The sequence below is a fragment of the Limulus polyphemus genome, unplaced genomic scaffold (assembly GCF_000517525.1).
Source record: "Limulus polyphemus unplaced genomic scaffold, Limulus_polyphemus-2.1.2 Scaffold77, whole genome shotgun sequence".
NCBI lineage: Eukaryota > Metazoa > Arthropoda > Merostomata > Xiphosura > Limulidae > Limulus > Limulus polyphemus.
Genome location: NW_013665687.1, coordinates 758,551 through 775,833, shown reverse-complemented (window position 1 = coordinate 775,833; position 17,283 = coordinate 758,551). Strand labels below are relative to the sequence as shown.

The 17,283-nt window shown below is 35.4% G+C and overlaps 1 protein-coding gene across 5 annotated transcripts in view; it reads left to right on the top strand.

The window, feature by feature from the left end:
- Positions 1 to 17,283, top strand: part of LOC106467053 (glutamate [NMDA] receptor subunit 1-like) — a 127,079-nt gene that overhangs the window by 7,158 nt on the left and 102,638 nt on the right. For all 5 annotated transcript variants that reach the window (XR_002612440.1, XM_022395705.1, XM_022395714.1 and 2 more), the window contains exon 2: positions 16,739 to 17,179. Coding sequence is in view for 4 of the 5 variants with exons in the window: in XM_022395705.1 (XP_022251413.1) it covers positions 16,826 to 17,179 (354 nt within the window). In the remaining variant the exon portion in view is untranslated. The remainder of the gene's footprint in view (positions 1 to 16,738; positions 17,180 to 17,283) is intronic.

Here is a 17,283-nt window from a genome sequence, read left to right as displayed (position 1 = left end):
ATATGTATATATATATATATATATATAATGATAATTTAATGCCCGACTGAATATATCATAACATCTATGAGGAAGAATGTGCTTGTTGCGAGATTGTTAAATAATGTAGTGTTAACTATGGTAGTGAAGAAATTCGCACAAGCAGGCGCTAAGGGCAGCAACGGGCTCCAAAAGCACCACCCCCAGGCTAAACCAGAACAACGCTTTCTTCCGTGAAGTGGAAGGAATAGTTATTAAAGATACCTCATCCCCATCAAATACAAGAAGAAACATTGTCCTGATACTGTTAATAAGATCCAAGTCAAGGGTGTAAACTTGACAAAGGCTCACAAGTTTCTAGGCACTCAGAAATCAATAGCTGTTTTCGTAAGAAAGGATAGCTGAAAAGCCACACCAGCGAAAGAAACAGAAAGGCAAGTGATTTAAGAACACTAAATGGCCAGGCATAGCCAGATGATTAGGGCGCTTAACTGGCAATATGAGGGTCGCGGGTTCGAATCCCCGTCCCACCAAACATGCCGTGGGAGAGTTATAATGTGAATGTCAATCCCACTTTTCGTTGGTAAAAGAGTAGCCCAAGAGTTGGTGGTGGGTGATGATGACTAGCTGCCTTCCCTCTAGTAATTCGTTGTTAAATTAGGGACGGCTAGCGCAGATAGCTCTCGTGTAGCTTTTATCAAAATTCAAAACAAACAAGAACAACAAAGTTATCATTTATTTAAAACGAATTACAAGTATATTAAGAAATTGTATCCTGCCCCTCTCTATCTGAAAATGTTTATTTCAGTTACGGTGAAAGTCTGGTCCGTCGAAGTCTTTAACCAGAAAATCACTATCTGTTGACAACGTTTTTAGTTTGCTACCTTTCTTGTTCTTCAGAGCTGTTGACAGTAATTCTGAGTTAGGGGTGTAATTGTCCAGGTTAAAGTGCCAATCTTACAGCTTAAGGTTGATAAGGATAAATGTTGCAGAGATGCAATACTTTCCTTGTTTATACGCTTCCACGCAAACAGTGGACGAATGTCAGGAAACAGCGGATATTACGTCTGATCTAAGTCTTCACCTCTTCTCACTCACCTAGGACAGTCTGTGTCACAGCCACAATTTTCTAAAATTGTGCTGAAATGAACAGTGAGATGTTGAATTTTCTCTGGATCATAAAGATGAAGGTTCTTGTCAGGCCAATATTTTTGGTGAAATGTGTAAGATTTATTTCACTTTGGTCACCAGAAAAGCATCATTACATCCAAGGAATCATTGATAACTAACAATAGTCTGTTTTATCTCACAAATCTACTTTAGTTTTCACATTGTTTAGTCAGTGCCCCTTCAACTGTCCGTTCTGACATGTACAGCAGAACTCATCTTCCACGTGTTCTTCCTCATCCTGTGAAAAGAAGCATGGTCCCTCTATGAATTTTCTGTTTTGGCCAAGGCACTGGGCATCGTGATGCCATTTGGTTGAAAGAACAAAGAGTCTTTGCTGACTTCTTCGAAAACATTTAAAAATAGAAACATGTAAAAATAAATTTAAACTCACATTCAGAGAAGTCTACAGTATTGTTGTCAAATTCTTTGTGATGCTTCTATTCTTGTGGTCCCGAGAAACGTTTTCTATGAGCACAATTATACTTCACTAATTAATTTGAAGTTTCAAAGAGATAGTGCTTATTCTGTATTCATCTTGTTTCATTGGCTCTTTTAGGTTTAAGGGAGTGACCTTCCCTTATTACTGCTACCTCATTTACTTTTCCATGCTACTTTGAAGGATTTTTATAGAACAGAAAGATGGATAGAAACTACTGTATTTGGGTATGTTGTTTTAAGATTTCTTTCAGGGCCAGTTCCAGCCAAGGCGCATCCAATACCAGCAATGTGCCTGCACTACTTCTAATGTCAAAACTGTCACTTTGACAACCTGCTCTAAAGCTTCGAAGGCTGCTTCTAGAATTTTCTCAGCCTTGCCATTTTTTATAGCCATAAGCTTGTGGTATGCAATATGAGGATAAAAAATGTTATTATCTGGACATACACAACTTCCTTTTCTGAGCTATTTCTGTCTGTACTACCATCAATCATCGAGGAAAAGAAGTCAGCAGCATGTAATTGTTACCTTAATTCATCACGCAGAGTACCAGCGATTTCAGTTATGAACATCCTATATTCTTTATTACTGCAGTAGATTTTGCCCATTGAAATGGAATTGCTTATCTGTAGTTATATTGATTTCAGAAAGTCAGTAAATGATATGTCATTGATGGTTACATAATAGGATGTCCTGGACAACATTTTGATTATTTATAAAAGTGTCAATGTCATTTTTATATGCTTCTTTTCCATACCTTATGGCTCGTTTCTCTTTATAGCTAGTACTGCATGGTGAGCAGTAAGAGCGTTTATGTGTACGTCAGACCTGTTGTACTGTTTGATCGAGTCCTTTTGGCATTCATGGTACCAACAATATACTATGTTGTTTTGTTGGGACAGTATTGTTGACCATTTGGCACCTAATGGTCTTGACAATATACTATGTTGTTTTGTTGGGACAGTATTGTTGACATATTTGGCACCAAATGGTCTTGACAATATACTATGTTGTTTTGTTGGGACAGTATTGTTGACATATTTGGCACCAAATGGTCTCGACAGTATTTTACTTGTTTGTCTTCGTGCTGTATTACAACCAATCAGTTTTCAACTTTGCAATCCATTTAAATAGAACTTTCACATAACATGAATTTCTATCCCTTTCTTAGGAGCTGTTTAAGAAATGCATACTGTCTCTGAAACTAAAGGAGTTGCAACAGTTTTTGTAGCTGTGGCTAACAGTGATGCTGATTCATCAGATGTTGATGGCATATTTGAAGATCTAGCTGAAGTTGATTCAACTAGAATGAAAAAAATGTGAAAATAAGCTGAATAAAAATTAATTGAACCGTAAATAGAATGAGCAAATAAATATAAGTAAGTAAATACATTTTGAAATTAAATAAATGAAGAAGGAAACTAGTACAAAATTTGATACAAAAATAAGTATGGAACGGAGTTACCTAGACCTATATTAAGTAGTCAGAAGTTAGCCTGCAACAAGAACAAAATATAGATCGATATGCTCACGAATTGTATGGAACGGAGTTACCTAGACCTATATTAAGTAGTCAGAAGTTAGCCTGCAACAAGAACAAAATATAGATCGATATACTCACGAATTGTGGTAAATTTGTTTTCGACACCCGAAAACTGAAATGCCTCAAGCTTAGACTTGACATATGAGTCGTTTTTGTTTCTTTTCCAGGAAACCGAGTCCATTATTCTTGGGATGCCAATTGAAACCAACGACTTACGAGTTATGTGTCCTTATAGAGACTGGTTTTTCAGGAAGCAACTGATAAACCATACAAAGCTATTGGAGGATATGACTAGTCAGCTGACATGAATTACTATTTCTATACAACTTAACGTTTGCGATTTGAAATTTTCAAACTCTTTCCGGACAGTGGGGTGTCAAAAGCATTTTAACGTTATCTCAGGAAAATGTCTAAACCAAATTGTATGAAACATAAAAAAAAATAAAATAAATTAAAACTGTATCTACATTCTGGATGATTGCTTGTTTTGAATTTCGCGCAAAGCAACACGAGGGCTATCTGCGCTAGCCGTCCATAATTTAGCAGTGTAAGACTAGAGGGAAGGTAGCTAGTCATCACCACCCACCGCCAACTCTTAGGCTACTCTTTTACCAACGAAAAGTGGGATTGACCGTCATATTATAACGCCCCCACGCTGAAAGGGCGAGCATGTTTGGTGTGACGGGGATTCGAACCCGCGACCCTCAGATTGCGAGTCAAGCGCCCTAACCAACTGGCCATGCCGGGCCCCATTCTGGATGAAGAAACAATCATAAAATTTGATTTAGTATATTTATCATTTTTTAGGTTATAAAGTTTTTTAAATGGAATACTGGTTAGAAAAACAAAAAAATGACCTTCTCGTCTTAAACTAACCTTTTTTTTATCAGAAATTTCAACTTTATTGGTCCAATATGTTAAGCTTTAAAGGTGTTTTAACAGAACGACAAATAAAAATTCTTAAAAAGTCATTAAACCTTTTTTATTATAGATTTTTCAAGAAATCCATTCTGTTTGTTCTCAAGAAATCTATTCTGATTGTTCTCAAGAAATCCATTCTGGTTGTTCTCAAGAAATCTATTCTGGTTATTTTCAAGAAATCCATTCTGGTTGTTTTCAAGAAATCCATTCTGGTTGTTCTCAAGAAATCTATTCTGATTGTTCTCAAAAAATCTATTCTGGTTGTTTTCAAGAAATCCATTCTGGTTGTTCTCAAGAAATCTATTCTGATTGTTCTCAAGAAATCCATTCTGGTTGTTCTCAAGAAATCTATTCTGGTTGTTCTCAAGAAATCTATTCTGGTTGTTCTCAAGAAATCTATTCTGGTTGTTTTCAAGAAATCCATTCTGGTTGTTCTCAAGAAATCCATTCTGGTTGTTCTTATATTTAAACATATAGCTTCACAGGAAAAACACAATATTAATACACATTTTGTACGTTATGGATTTTTACTTAGATACTTTGTTTTGTCAACATACTTCCTTCCATACTTCATAAAAACACAGCAAGGCTGACAAAGACTTATAGATGACCAATGACACCACCTTTCAAAATGGCATATACCATAACCGTGATGATCTTGCATGGCCAGGTGGTTACTATAACCGTGGTGACCTTGCATGGCCAGGTGGTTAGTGATCTCGATTCTCAGTCTGCTGGTCGCGGGTTCGAATCCTCGTCCCACCAAACATGCTCGCACTTTCAACAGTGGGGGCGTTATAATGTGACGGACAATCCCACTATTCGTTGATAAAAGATTAGCCCAAGAATTGACGATGGGTGGTAATGACTAGCTGCTTTCCCCTCTAGTCTTACACTGCTAAATTAGGGACGGCTAGTGCAGTGGTGTAGCTTTACGCGAAATTCCAAACAAACATCAAATAATTTTTTATGTACAGGGTGATCTTATGTTTAACAAATAACTTCATAGATAAAACACAATCTTTGTACACATTTTGTAGATGTTCATTATGTCATACTATTTAATGACGATTCAATGCATACTAATCACTATATATTTTATTTTTAACTTTTTGATTTATAGAATTCGGTATTTTTAGCTAGTTTGTTATATTGAATTGTCTTTCAAAAATGTAAAGCTTACATTCTGATTCTGGTCTATGTTTTTATTAACCTATTACTATTACTTGCCTTTACAGGTTTTATAAGTCCCATTTTTCTTTCTTGATTTGTAATTTTCCACAAAACTTTTTTGTCTTGATACAAGTCTTTCACGAATTTATTATTTTCCACTTAAAAACCCAGGTCTTGTAATTTTGTAGGTATATTCTATGTTTTTCACATTTTTTTGACGTGCCTTGTTTTATTTTATAGAAAATTTAAGTAATTTTCCGTGTAGTTAGTTTTGTTCGCACAACTTGAATCTGTACCAGTACTATACGTGATCCCATTATACCGTCAGTTGCAAATATTATATTCGGTTAGTTTGTACATTATCAGTTGAATAGCTTATGTTTCAAACGTAGTCAAAATAAAATCAATAACCGCTAACTCTATTCCCTACTAACTGTTTTGGTTTTGACTGCTAACCAGTGTATTTATCTATCTATCTGAAATTAGATATTTTTTTTTTAGTTTATCCCTTACAATAAAATAATGTGATTGGTTAGTAGCATAGCAATACAAACTTCTGGTAGCATGGTAAGTTGTATGGTACGTTTTACATATCCGCGTGTTGATATTCTATCTTTTTTTCTTGCTAAAGAACAATGAAAATTCCTCTCATGCAATTTACTTATTTTATTTAAGTACCACAATACATCAGCATGGAGTATTAAATAAAACGCTAACTAAAGTCCCGCGGTTGGTCAGCGGCACGTTCACAGATGCAAAACGCTAAAATATAGGGTTCGATTCTCCGCAATGGACAGATGGCCTATTGTTAGCTTTGCGTTAAAACATAAACTCTTAATAAAATATAAGTATTCCTATAAAACCGATTCTCTTTCCGTACAGCAGTGTTATGAGTTAAAATGTTGACACTACTCTTGATATTTGACAAGGCAGGGCAATAAGATAACATTGCTAAAAACACTAGCAAATCTTTTTTCAAGTTTAGGTTTCTTTCAATGGAAAGTTATTCGTTTTTATTTTGCTATGCAATCAGAAGCTCACATAATCTATGGCACACTAAATGTAAACTTAATACGTTTGGAAAGTGTGAACAATGATGATACAATTGATTAAAGATATGGAAAAATAACTCGAAAATATCCAGTTTTGTGGCACCTTTTTTTCCTCTGGTGTCATAAAGCCACATTTTAAACTCAATTAAGAAATGTGGGTTTGGGCTTTGCTATCATTATTATGCTTCTGTAACGATTATTTTATAATTTTAGCCGTACTTCTTAATCATAGGTTTAACTATTTTTTTACCATACTTCCAGTTATCTTGAGTATGGTAATTCTGATAGGTGCAAGGTAACAATTCTTTTGGACTGCTTAATCCGTTTTTACATATTCTGTATTCTTATTCTACATCAGTGGTTCCTAACCGCGAAGGTAATACCATCTCAGAAGTAAGTTTTTTAATACTGTTAATTTTTTAAATTGCACCCTCAGTTATATATGTATTTTATTTGATAGTGGAAAGTGGAAAACGTGTTGATTATTATGTTGGGTAGACGGAATCTTTCAAAAACATGGGGTCCGGGTGGAGGGGTGAAATAATAATAAAAGGGGCTCTTGCTGGTGAAAAGGTTGGGATCCGCTGTTCTACATCTAATGTATGACTTCTTACCCTGTCGAAGTCGCCGTTTAATTGGGCTTTCATTGGTCACTCGAGGGTGATTAATGTTTTGGGTATAATTATGTCACGTTTTTCAAGGATAGAGAGTCAGTGATAGTACCTAAAGTTACCAACTAGTTTTTATGCGTCTTGTAAGTGAGTTATATTCCATGCTTTCTATTATGTTAGTATTGGTTTAGAAGTTTTAATATATCTCATATTTTCCAAATGTGTATTATTTTTCGTTTGTTTATTATATAGCTTTGTTTTTAATTGTGAGCTTATTTGACACTGCTAGCTTAGCATGTGGATTTAAGAATAACTAAAATCTCCTAAGCTGGACAAACTCCGTGAGATTACTGGGACTACGGTCATAAATATCGATAACAGCTAAGGAATGCAAATGATGGATCAATGCAAATTAATTATTATGTGTTTTATGAAATTGCATTTTTTATTTATTTAGACAGGTATATTAAATTAGCTAAATTATTTATTGAGTTAATTTCTAGTTTTGATCTATATAGGTAACACTCTTGCTTTGATTAAAACTTATTGGTAATAAATATACTTCTTCTGTACTGCCAGATCCAGTATCTGATCATTTGAAAAGTACTATTGGGTTTAGTATTGAAAAAATTGAGTTTTAATACTGCTAGAGTCAGTATTTGAAAATTGAGTTTTAGTACTGTATTTAGTCAGTATTTGAAAGTTTATGTTGTAGTACTGCTAGAGTCAGTATTTCAGAATATGAGTAGTAATGTTAATAGATTCATCTTAATAAGTACTGAGGCCGCCATGACCATTGCATAGTCGTTGATTCTTGGGAATATTTCATCTCTTTTCTAGGTAGTCGTCCTTAATTTATTAGAGTCAACTCTTGGGCTACTGTTTAACCAACGATTGGGATTAGCCGTCACATTATAACGGCCTTACAGCTGAAAGGGCGAGCATGTTCGGCGACGGGGATTCAAACCCGCGACCCGCAGATTGGAGTCAAACGCCATAACCACCAGGTCATTACTAGACTTAGTAGTTTAAAATTTGAGCTGTAGAGCTACTAGCTTCATTTTTTTAGAGAATGTTGGTCGTGATGAATACAATATGCCTCGCTCAACTTTCTTGATCAAAGATTCACATCAATAAAAGGGCGGAATGAATCATGACATGGTAGATTTTGCATTTCGTCTTGCCTGTACATGGTTTGTTTAAGGCGAGGCAGGGGTTGTGTGGTCTCTGCTGCACCCACTAGACAACCTACATCGACTTCAGCGGCACGAATTCTCGTGATAGTTTGGATGTATTTGCCAACAGATTTCGTTTAGGTGTTTGTCCTTATTTGCTTGCCAAACTAACAAAGTGAGTCTGTCAAAATATTTACCGCTAGCAGTCATTGGTGTGTGAGGCGGTTGGTTTACTAATTAATCCCTTAACCCTAACGACATCACACAGCTCCCACCATCTACCGACGGATAGAGTATGATTTGTGGTTGGTCAGGGCGTGACCACGTACTGGTGTGACATGACCAAATCGTTCTGGGGTCCATGCCATCTCGAGATCCCACCACATCTCGGCAAGGAGCCTCCAGCACTCATATATCGTCGTGCAGAGGCAGAGTAGAAGTCTAAGTAATGGAGAGGCTATGAATTTAATTACGAAAATCTAAAAGAAACGATGGTAATTAATTTTGCTCTATAACAAATAATCAAACAATCCCCTGGGGGGGGGGCATGGTAAGCTTACGGACTTACACCGCTCAGATACGGGGTTCGATTCCTGGAAGTGGACAGAGCATAGATATTCCATTATGTTGCTTTGCATTAAAAACAACAATAACAGTAATTGGCAGCGAAAGACAAACGCAAAAGGCCCCTTTTCACCCTTGCAGAGCAAATAAAGCAATTACAAACACAACTACATCATGCATCTAATTACCTTGTGGCACCATCACCGTTACACCATCTTGAGCAGTAATGCTAAGTCCAAGGTTAAGTAGCTTGAATTATACTTCTAAATATATTTTTAAAACCCTAAGATCCAGAGTATAATCAGTTCTCTGGATTAATTACCTAACATCATAAAATCACACTAAAAAATAAAAGATCAGTAGTTACTTCAGGAAATGGTATTCTGTTTCTAGAATTCTCAAATAACAAACCAGAAATTGTATTACCTCTACAGTTAGCAGTAAATACTTTTCACACCTCTCTGAATGCTGTAAACGTGCTTGAGAAAAACGGCAACGTCTTTATTTCTTATCTTTAACATTCTACACCTGATCCCGATAGACATTTACTATAAATTAAATCAGTTCATTTTTTCATTCGTATTCTTACACATGAACAAATTAGTGTAACTAAATATTTGTTTATGGCTCTCTCTCTCATATTATTTTGCTCTTAGTGGTCACGTAACAAGCATTGGGGGGTTGTTACTGTGGTTAATCTTGCTCAAGATCTTTCAGGATAGAAATCATTAAATCTGTTTTTATTATCTTGATGGCTGGAATTTAAAACTTCTTAGACAAGAAAATCTATTACAGCAACCTCGATTATTTTAAAATGTCAGTGATGTGGACGTGGAAATAATGTTTCTCTTGTGGCAGTCGTTTCTCTCAGCACTCCTACAACGGGAAACATTCACATTTTCCAGTCGAGGCGTGCGGAAATAAAAGTAGGGAATCTGTGGAATGCAAGCTGACATTGTGACAATCAACAATAGTATTACGGGAATTTTCGCTTCGGTGAAATGTACTAACGGTTACGTGTTGACCATTAGGGCGGCACAGTTTAGGTTGTGATATCATCACCTTAAAAAAAAATCACAGCTTAGTGACTTTAGTAAGAAACAACTGAATTATTCAAACCTAGAAGCATCAATAGTAATTAATTTTCCTCTTTCATGAGTAATCGAAAGTTCCTCTGGTGGGCCGACGGTAAATTTTAGAGACTTAGAGAATTGCTCAGGTCCGGGGTTTGATTCCTTGAAGTGGATAGAGTGCAGATATTCTATTATGTTGCTTTGCGCTAAAAAACGGCAACAATAATAAAAAATGTAAGATATGTCATAGAATTCCTACCCACTAAGCTTCTGCACCCTTAAACATCATACAAAATTTGTTTTATGGCCATTTTTTTAAATTTTGAAAGATAGTATGTATAACCTACAAATACATATCTTCGAAGGAAGACATATATTTCATTTCTAAGAAAATTGTGATCTTTCATAAATAAACAACATTCGATAATTAAGCTCTTGTTAAACATAATTTGATTCGTTAATGCAATAAAAATTCTAACTTTAGTTAAACTTTATTCGTTTAAGAACATTGTATCAGATCTTTAAGTTATGACTTACAGACTGTAATAAGTCACCTACCAGAATAAGTCTTTTTTAATTAGTTTACTTGCTTGTAGTTTGTTATTTTTTGTTTTTCGCGCAAAGCTACACGAGGGCTATCTGCGCTAGCCGTCCCTAATTTAGCAGTGTAAGACTAGAGGGAAGGCAGCTAGTCATCACCACCCACCGCCAACTCTTGGGCTACTCTTTTACCAACGAATAGTGGGATTGACCGTCACATTATAACGCCCCCACGGCTGAAAGGGCGAGCATGTTTGGTGTGATGGGGATTCGAACCCGCGATCCGCAGACTGCGAGTCGAGCACCCTAACCACCTGGCCATGCCGGGCTGCTTGTAGTTAAGCACTAAGCTACAGAATGGACTATCTGTGTTGTGCCCACCGCAGGTATCGAAAACTAATTTTTAGCGTTATAAGTCCGCAGACCACTGAGCGGCCCAGAATAAGTCAATGAATAAAAATGAAATGAAGATAACACATCTACTCCCAATTCAAATGAAAATGGTGTTGTTTTCTTGCTGCAAAGTAGGCTATCTACACTCGGTCCACTGCAGGAAATCGAATCTGGGATTTTTTGCGTTGTAAGTCCGTAGACTTACCACTGTCACATCGAGGAATTGAATGGAAAGGAAAACTGAAACCAAAAGGGGTTCCAAGTTACAATCGCAACTAGTTACCGGGCAACTAGTTGAATCAACTAAACGGCACTGTCTATTTGTATCGCATAATATAAATTTTGTAGGACTTTAAGGTTTTAGTGCAATTTAAAAATATGAAACCTTTACACGACATTGTTGGTACAGATTTTCCAAACATAGACTGAAAAGTAAAGTTTAAGAAAAACATTTTTTGCTACCTTTAGTCCTGATGTTAAAAATGGTTTATAAATATCTAACGTGATTGGTCTGTGTCAAAGATCCATCTATTAGTGAATTGAGTAACCTAGTCTTTAGCTCTGGACGAGTATAACCATTTGGAAGTTCCCTAGAAAGCTAGTGGTTGGGAGAAAATAATGAGTGTTTATTAATTTGTCTCATACGTATAAAAGTGTTTTCATTTTTCAGACAAAGAAATAATTGAAATTGATCAAGATTCAGATCAAGAACAAGATCACCATTCAGCCAGATAAGAATAACTCAATATTTACTTTTCTAGTGGATGCTGTTGACTAGCTCAAATGCGACTGTAGCTTTTTTCCCCAAAACATTGTCTTCAAAATAAGGGTGCGTCTTATATTCCGAAAAATACGGTACTATTGCTGTTGCCTCGCTGCTAATAAATACTTCTTTGTTTTTTATCAGAAAACATTGAAGGTGAATACTGATAATTAGTAACCAATACCGTATCGTTCTAAAATGCTGAAAATGAGTACATAATGACTACTAATATGTGTTTATTAGATATATCACTCTAAACATTCGGATGTTCTAAAATTATAATTTCATCACATCAAAACATACCTTTACTTATTTAAAGATTAGCGCGTTTGACCTCATAGCTTAGTGACAGCTAAATTACAAGGTACTTAAATCCATAGCCTTTAAAAACATGTTTATTGCTCTTAAAATCACATGTCTCGCTTTTCAGACTCCCTATTACACACTATAATACGCTAATTAAACCACTATTGAGACTGTAATCACTATTATTCTACAGTAAAGGTGATGAGACCCCACACCTGCCTGGGCACATGACATTTTACTGTCAGCTTTAACACGTTATATGTTACAAGACTGGCGGAAGTTACCGAGTTCTCTGGATATAAGAAATTAATTAAATCTACTAGTTTCTATGTAGAACTGTAAAATGAACTTTGGAAGTGCGTATTATACATATAATGATCTGAACTGTTTCAGGACCTGCATAACCCAAGATGGTCGAACTTGATCTGCGATACTTATAGGTCAAATCATACATCGAATCAGTCAAGCGACCTTTAATTAAGTAACGAAAATTTAAAAGCGTGGCTTAAACATACGATTGTCATGATAGTACACAGTTGTATTGTGTCAATTTGTCGGAAGTGTGATCTGTTGTACAGAGCATATACTTACGAAAACGTGTACATTTTGTTTGGTCCTAATGTGAAGACTAGGCATTAAATAACTCATTCACATGTTATATATCCTATATTAGGTATGTTCCGGGATTCCATTTCTCGCGGTGGACAGAACGAATATCGCCAAATATGTAGATTTGAACAAAAGGAAAGAACAATAAACATGTTTTAGGCCTTTAAGACTATTGTCCTGAAAAAAAAAAGCGTTATCCAAAACTTTTGTCAATTTTTTTCTGCCTAATGATATCTGAAAATAACTCTCATATACTGAAATGAGTTAGTATATGACTTAGTATGAGTTAGTTCAATTGATAGTTGGTGCGCTTTTCTTGAAAACGTTGAGAAATATTTTGTTGCTAAACAGACTGTATGTAAAGTAGCGTACAATTTCATATATGCTAGTGCGACATTGATTTTTCCCTATCAAGCACAAGGTTTTGCTACTAACAAAATATGCGTATGAGATACACAGCACAAAAAAAAAAAACAACACACACACATACAAAACAAACAAACAACAAAGTCTACCTTAATGTACAAAAGACGTGAACAAAGTAATAACGAAACTGAAGCATATCTTATTTTTTAGATTAAATTGGATGACTGCTCAGGCATTAGCTTTGAAAGTACGTTAATACGCGTAGCAAAAAACAAAATAAAACTAAACTAAAAACCGTGACGTCAATCGATAACATTTTACGTAAAAGGTGGATAAAATAGGTAGAAAACTTGTTATAGAATATACATCGAAACTTTCCAATTACTGAAGCTCGGATTATATATTATCGCATTAAGTGCTTCGGGCAGCCTGTAGATACGGAAATGCTAATTTTGTCATAATAATAGTTGTCCTATAGTTTCATAGCACTAAGTTTGTCATAATAATAGTTGTCCTATAGTTTCATAGCACTAAGTTTGTCATAATAATAGTTGTCCTATAGTTTCATAGCACTAATTTTGTCATAATAATAGTTGTCCTATAGTTTCATAGCACTAAGTTTGTCATAATAATAGTTGTCCTATAGTTTCATAGCACTAAGTTTGTCATAATAATAGTTGTCCTTATAGTTTCATAGCACTAAGTTTGTCATAATAATAGTTGTCCTATAGTTTCATAGCACTAAGTTTGTCACAATAATAGTTGTCCTATAGTTTCATAACACTAAGTTTCAAGTGTAAATAACAATGATACCACTTGATGTAAACTTATAGACTTTACAGTGATGCTTAAATTGGTGTTGATTTTTCATTACTGAAGATAGTAGTTATCTTGCCTGGTTTTAGATTAACCCAAAGATATAGAAGCTCATTATATTTGAAAAATTGTTTTAATGTGATTTACCATATTAATTTTTTTCCTAAATCATTTCGAGGCCCGGCATGGCCAGATAGTTAGGGCACTCGACTCGCAATCTGCGGGTTCGAATTCCCGGCTCATCAAACATGCTCGTCCTTTCAGCCGTGGGGGGAGTTATAATGTGACGGTCAGTACGTTAATGAATAAACCTATAAATACAAATAATTAAATCAACAGTTTTAACAATTTCAGTTTCATATAAACTCAAGCACATTTTATATTTTCATTTTCATAAATTTACCAGTATATCAAAAACGATCTAAAAACATGTTGATACTCACATGTGAGTTTAAGCTTTGAAAAAATGGCAACAATTCTGGCCAATACGGCCATTGTTAATACTTATCGATTTATTTATCCACATTTTTTTGCACTGTATTCATTTAGTGCTATTTCTAGTAGAAAAAACTGAGTAACATTTAAACTTATATGCAAATGTTGTGTACCTATTTTCCGAAGCTTCCGTTGTGAGGGAGTTAATATTCAATGAATGGCACTGTCCATCATTGAAACAAATTTAACCTAAGGTTAGAGTTAAATCGACGTTTTGTATTTGGTTTGTTCTTCTGGTTTTGACATTTAATGGTGTAATCAAACCAGTTGACGAGCTTTTATTAATCCGATGTATAATTAATGAACAAACTGTGTTGTTTCTCTTATTTAACCTTTATTTTCTAATTCTTGACAAACGTACCCAAGTGTTGAATTTGGTTTTTCTACAGCGATCTTTGGCATTTTCTGTGTAACGTGGGAACGTCACATAAAGTGATCGATACTTTTAAATAATTTTGTTACCACTAGCGCTTTCTAGGAGCAGTTAGAATGTTTAGTATCCTGTTTTTGAAACCTATACAAAACTTTGGTCTTTTGTCTTCTACAAAGTATTAATTGTATATAAAGAGCATTTATTTTGTGGTTTCCTGCCGCATTCGCTCCAAGCAGAAACCGGGTTTCGATACCAGTGGTGGGCAGAGCACGGATAGCCCATTGTGTAGCTTTGTGCTTAACTCCAAAACAAACAAACAAGTTAGACCTAAAGGTCGTCCATTTTCATTTGTATACAACGTAGCTTTTACGGGCACCTTAGTGGCATATAAAAGTATGTTTATTGAATTTAATTGCTCATCTTTTAGGGCGTTGACATAAAAGTAGTTTAACTTTTAAATGAATCAGCTTGGAATTAACCTCAATCATTTATTTATTGTTTCTAACACCATCTAGTGGTCATCGTGCATTTCTATATAAACACTTTTTAATAAATCAGTCAAGTGATAACTGGTAGTCAATCACCTGAGCAAGTATAATACAGAATCGTTCTCAATTATACGACCTGGTGGTTAGGTCACTCGACTCGCACTTCGAATCCAATTACCGAACATGCTCGCCCTTTCACGCGTGGAGACGTTAGAATGTGACTACCAATCTCACTTTTAATTGGTGAAAGAGTAACCCAAGCGTTGACAGTGGGTGGTGTTGATTATATACCTTCCCTCTAGTTTATCACTTCTTAGTGTGGCTAGCTCAGATAGCTCTCTAGTATCTTTGCGCGACAGTCAGCAAACAAACAAATAATTACGTTCTGTGAACAGAAAATAAAACTACGACCAAAGCAAAGTTTCAGCGCCAAAAGGCAACATGTTTATAAGCAGTTTTTATTTTTATACGAAACAGAAAACAAGACAAACGAAATAAATAAGAAAGATTTTAAGGTTTGGTTTTTTTTATTTCGCGCAAAGCTACACTAGGGCTATCAGCGCTAGCCGTCCCTAATTTAGTAGTGTAAGACTAGAGGGAAGGCAGCTAGTCATCACCACCCACTGCCAACTCTTGGGCTACTCTTTAACCAACAAATAACAGTTTTTTAAGAAAAAAGTCTGCTTGAGCGGAACTTAGTGACAAAATGTCATTTTCTAACGAGTTACCAAGAGTATCTTTAAAATTTAGTAGTCGCGAACTGGAAACAATCAATGTATATTTTCAATGATATTTTTAACAGAAGCTCGTTTAAAATATATACTGATTGATTTAACGAAATATATTATAAATTCTCTTCTTTCTTTTCTTTATTCCTGTAAACTCCCAGTGGAGCATAGGGCCGCAACAACACCTCGTCAACGGAAGTTGTTGTTGCAGTTACTTGTAGGAGGTTGGTTTTTACGGGGTGGAGTTGCTAGCCCCACGCCCAACCCTCCTCCTTTCTCATCCTGGACTTGGGACCAGGCAAAGGCATGATTACGAGTCGAGCGCCCTAACCACCTGCCCATGCCAGGCCTGAATTATAAATTCTAGTAGTAATTAATAGCAAATTCTTTCCCCTCCTGGTGGCTCAGCGGTAAGTTTAGGGCTTATAACGCTAGATATAGAGTTTCGATACCAGCGGTGGGCAGAGCAGCGATAGTGTAGCTGTGTATTTAGAAAGAAACAAATAACTTCTTTACATACGAAATTTAACATTCTAATTAAAATAAAAGTAATTTTAATTGAAATATACAGTAATTAAAATAATTTGATGTATTGGTCATCAATAAATATCAATACACGGTAGTATGGAGGTATTGAGAAGAGGATCACCTGCTTATATATATATATCTATCTGAAACCACAGATAACTTAAATGAATCTCTTAAACTGTAGCTTTCATCCTTGACAGTTTCTTTCAACATGTATTTTTTCCAACACTCGAGTCATATCGAGGTTCAGAATACATCCACTGATTGAGATATTATTCTAGTTTTGTTGCTATGGTAACTCTTCATCTTTTATATTGATTGTTTTAAGAGAACAGTCGTCATCATCGAATATAAAAAATTAGAATGCGACTGGGTTCATGATAATTTCCCAAGTGTGACACTAGGGCGCTAATGCTAGTAAGATATGCATGCGATAAAAGAAAAAAATGCACTGAGGGCTAATGTTTGATATAATAGCCAAAAAAAAAAAGAAAACTTCATCAAAGTTATATTTTGCCAGAAGAGCACCTTTATATGTTTATATTTTGCTTTTGGAGAATATTTTTATAAGGATACATATCAATTACTTTGACTTTTAATAAATTTTAATATATGTATATATATTTTTTTTTACAGTTAACGATGATCATCACACTGTCCGAAAGATCCAGAACTGGAATATTTTTATGACGGTGTTTCTGTGTTCTCGTGGTCAGTCCAAGAATGCCACATGCTGTCAAGTCGGGAATCTTTCACTGGAAAAAGAAACCGGCTCTTCAGTATGGCGTCCAGATGGCGCTGCAAACTATCGTTTTTTGTATTTTGTTCTCCGCCCAGCAGCACGATGGCTCTATAGGTGGCGTTGCTGTTGCCTACGAGAACTCCAAAATTTTCAAGGTTGGTGCAGTACTCAGTAACGGTGATAATATTGCTTACTTGTATCAAGTGGTCGAGGATATAACCTATGAACCTGATATCCTGCCACCAGGTGTTACTCTACACGCGGTATTTATACCCATGAACCCAAATCCTATTCGTACAGCCCAGAAAGTGTGTGACGATTTGATATCAGCGACGGTAAGTTGAATATATATATATATATATGAAGTATTACTTTTATGTCATAAAATTTATTAGAAGGATCAGATTTTAGAGTAATAGCTTATGTGTGTCATGAAAAA